This window comes from Apium graveolens, chromosome 5, assembly GCF_009905375.1.
Source record: "Apium graveolens cultivar Ventura chromosome 5, ASM990537v1, whole genome shotgun sequence".
In the NCBI taxonomy this organism is placed as follows: domain Eukaryota; kingdom Viridiplantae; phylum Streptophyta; class Magnoliopsida; order Apiales; family Apiaceae; genus Apium; species Apium graveolens.
Genome location: NC_133651.1, coordinates 286977730 through 286980892, shown reverse-complemented (window position 1 = coordinate 286980892; position 3163 = coordinate 286977730). Strand labels below are relative to the sequence as shown.

The following is a 3163-nucleotide window of genomic DNA, read 5'->3' as shown; positions in this document are numbered from 1 at the left end:
TCCGGACTCGTACAGGCCAAACCATAACCCGAATATAAAAAGTCAAAACACGGAAAATGTTCAGAATTATCAGATTAGGTTAGGAAGGAGTTTTCCGACGAGTTTCGGATTGTAAAAACGCAAAAACGGTTGAAGTGGGATGATTTCCAATTCCAAAAAGTAATTTTATAATTACTTAAAAATAATCATTATTAATTCTATAAATCCTTATAGTATCATACAATAATCCAAAAATTGCCACAAAAATGCCAAAATTATCTATATTTGATTCTGGACAATTAGAAATTAAAATATCCAAATTTTATCCTATATAAAAGCCCAAATATTAATATTAATCATCTAATAATTCACCAAAAAATCATATAATAATTATTTATTGATAAAAATAATTACATGATATTTCCCGGATGTTACAAGCTTTCCTTTCTGCCCTAATCTAGAAGCTTCCACCTCCTTAGGACAAAATCCCCCTGCTTGAAAAAACTTTCCTTCACCCTCAGGTTGTAGTAAAAGGAAGCATTTTTCTGATATTTAGCGATCTTTGCATGCACTATATCTCGTACTTCATCTATCAAGTCTAGTGCTAACCTTTTCCCTTCTTCATTCTCCTCAGCATTGTATGCTTGGATTCTGGGAGACGAGTGTGATATTTCCAAAGTAACAACTGCTTCTGCTCCATATGCTAGCATGAATGGTGTTGCTCCTGTAGTAACTCTACACGTAGTTCTGTAAGCCCAAAGTATCGGTAGTATTTCGTCTACCCAATTATTTCTGGATTTTTCAATCCTCTTCTTTAACCCATCTAGAATGATACGATTCACAACCTCTGCTTGCCCATTGGCTTAAGGGTGAATAACAGAGGTGAATCTCAAGTCAATTTCGTTCTCTTCACAATACTTTCGGAATTCTTCATTATTGAACTGTATTCCATTGTCGGTTACCAAGATTCATGAAATTCCGTATCTACACATGATATTCTCTTACAGGAACTGATAGACTTGCTTAGTCATAATCTTTGCCAAGGGCTTGGCTTCAATCCATTTGGAAAAGTAGTCAATCGCCACAATCAAAAATTTCCTTTGAGTAGTAGCCATTGGGAAAGGCTCGAGAATATTCATTCCCCACATAGCAAATGGGATTGGGGAGTTTATGGAAGTCAGCATTTTTGGAGGTTGCCTTACTACAGGGGCATGTTTCTGACATCGATCACATCTCTTAACATATTCTTTGGCATCAACTATCATTTCTTGCCAATAGAAGCCTAGGCGAGTAATTTTGTGGGCTAAGGCCCTGCCCCCCAAGTATTGGCCACATATACCCTCATGCACTTCTTCTAAAGCAAGTCGAGCCTCATCCGGCCTGAGACATATTAAATTAAGAACTACAAAAGACCTTTTATAAAGAATCCCATTAATCAAAGAATATCTTAAGGCTCGCATAAACAACTTTCTTGCTTCCACAACATCACTAGGAAGCCACCCGATTTGTAGGTGAGCCTTAATAGGATTTATTCATGATGTCCCCACCCCTATAGGGGCAACAAGTGTAACATCAATGCTTCTTGTTTTCAAAATTCAGAAGTACACGCTGCCAGAGCTTTCTTTTATTTTTGATGAGGCAAATTTGGACAAGGCATCGACCTTATTATTTTCCTCCCTTGGAATGTGCTTAAGACGACATTCATCGAACTGAGTCATCATGGCCCTTACTAGGCGCCTATTTTTCGTCATGGGTTCATCTCTTGCCCCAGACTCTCCTTTAACCTGAGATACCACCAGCTTCGAGTCCCCAGAGACTTCCAAGTTTTTGACTCCCAATGTTCCTGCTAGGCCAAGACCAGCTATTAGAGCTTCGTACTCAGCTTCATTATTTGTGGTTAGGAAATTTAACTTCATGGCATATTCAATCAATAATCCATCTGGGATTTGTAAGACTAGCCCTGCTCCACTCGAATTTATTTTTGATGCTCCATCAAAATAGAGAACCCATAATTCCTTTTCTTTGTCATGTCCTCCTTCACTATCCTCTATACCTTGAGGTTCAGTATCTTCCCGCCCCCCGACTTCTGGGTTGGGGATGGTACATTCAACCACGAAGTCAGCCAAAGCCTGGGCTTTCATCGCCGTTCTTCGCTTATACTTTATGTCGAATTGTCCCAACTTAATAGCCCATTTAATCAGCCTTCCACTTGCTTTAGGCCTGTGAATGATGTTTCTTAAAGGTTGATCATTAACACTTCAATTTTATGAGCTTGGAAGTAAGGACGCAACTTCCTTGAGGCCATTACCAGGGCTAGAGCGAACTTTTCAATAGTCTAATAATTCAACTCAGCTCCATGTAGAATCTTACTGAAGTAGTATATTGAATTTTGGATTCTAAATTCCTCCTTAACCAAAATGGCGCTCAAAGCATTTTCTGAGATGGCTAGATACAAGTATAAAGTTTCACTCAGAACTGGTTTGGCCAACAACGGGGTTGAACCATATATTTCTTTAATCCCTCGAAAGCCTCTTGACTTTCCTCGGTCCATATGAAATCTTTTACTTTCTTTAAGGCTTTGAAAAATGGCAAGCACTTGTCCTCTGATTTGGAGATAAACGTTCCCAAAGCAACAACCCTCCCAGTTAGTTTTTGAACATCTTTGACAGACCGCGGAGACTCCATGTCTAAAATGGCCTTTATCTTATCAGGGTTTTCTTCAATTACCCTCTTGGAGACCATCAATCCCAAACATTTCCCAGATCCCACTCTGAAAGCACACTTTGCGGGATTTAACATCATTTTATAGTACCTCAAGACCTCAAAGGCTTCCCTTAAATGGGTTATGTGATCAGTCTTAATAAGACACTTAACTAACATGTCATCTATATATACTTCCATTTTTTTCCCAATAAGATCTTTAAAAATCTTGCTCACTAACCTTTGATAGGTAGCTCCTGCATTCTTGAGACCAAATGCCATAACAAGATAATAAAAAACACCAAATTCAGTGATGAATGGTACCTTGGGGATGTGATCCTTATGCATCTTGATCTGATTGTATTCACTGAATCCATTCATAAAGCTTAGCATTTCATGACCAACAGTAGAATTTATAATTGTATCTATCCTCGGCAATGGAAAACAATCCTTTGGGCATGCATCATTCAGATCGGTGAAATCC

General features: G+C 38.5%; 1 protein-coding gene across 1 annotated transcript; it reads right to left on the bottom strand.

The window, feature by feature from the left end:
* Positions 1 to 431: 431 nt before the first annotated feature.
* Positions 432 to 2781, bottom strand: LOC141661003 (uncharacterized). The gene is made up of 4 exons (XM_074467983.1): positions 2576 to 2781; positions 1585 to 2199; positions 985 to 1359; positions 432 to 726 (listed from the first exon to the last, which is right to left on the bottom strand). Exons 1-4 carry the CDS (start codon positions 2779 to 2781, stop codon positions 432 to 434), a joined length of 1491 nt encoding a protein of 496 aa, XP_074324084.1.
* Positions 2782 to 3163: the final 382 nt, after the last annotated feature.

What these genes read in the sequence shown, in the direction of transcription:
- LOC141661003 (XM_074467983.1), bottom strand. Translation starts at nt 2,781, where the DNA reads ATGATGTTAAATCCCGCAAAGTGTGCTTTCAGAGTGGGATCTGGGAAA. An exon ending in ATCTCCAAATCAGAGGACAA is followed by an intron (nt 2,200 to 2,575) that starts GTGCTTGCCATT and finishes CATCATTCACAG; the next exon opens with GCCTAAAGCAAGTGGAAGGC. An exon ending in AAGCAAGTCTATCAGTTCCT is followed by an intron (nt 727 to 984) that starts GTAAGAGAATAT and finishes TTGGGCTTACAG; the next exon opens with AACTACGTGTAGAGTTACTA.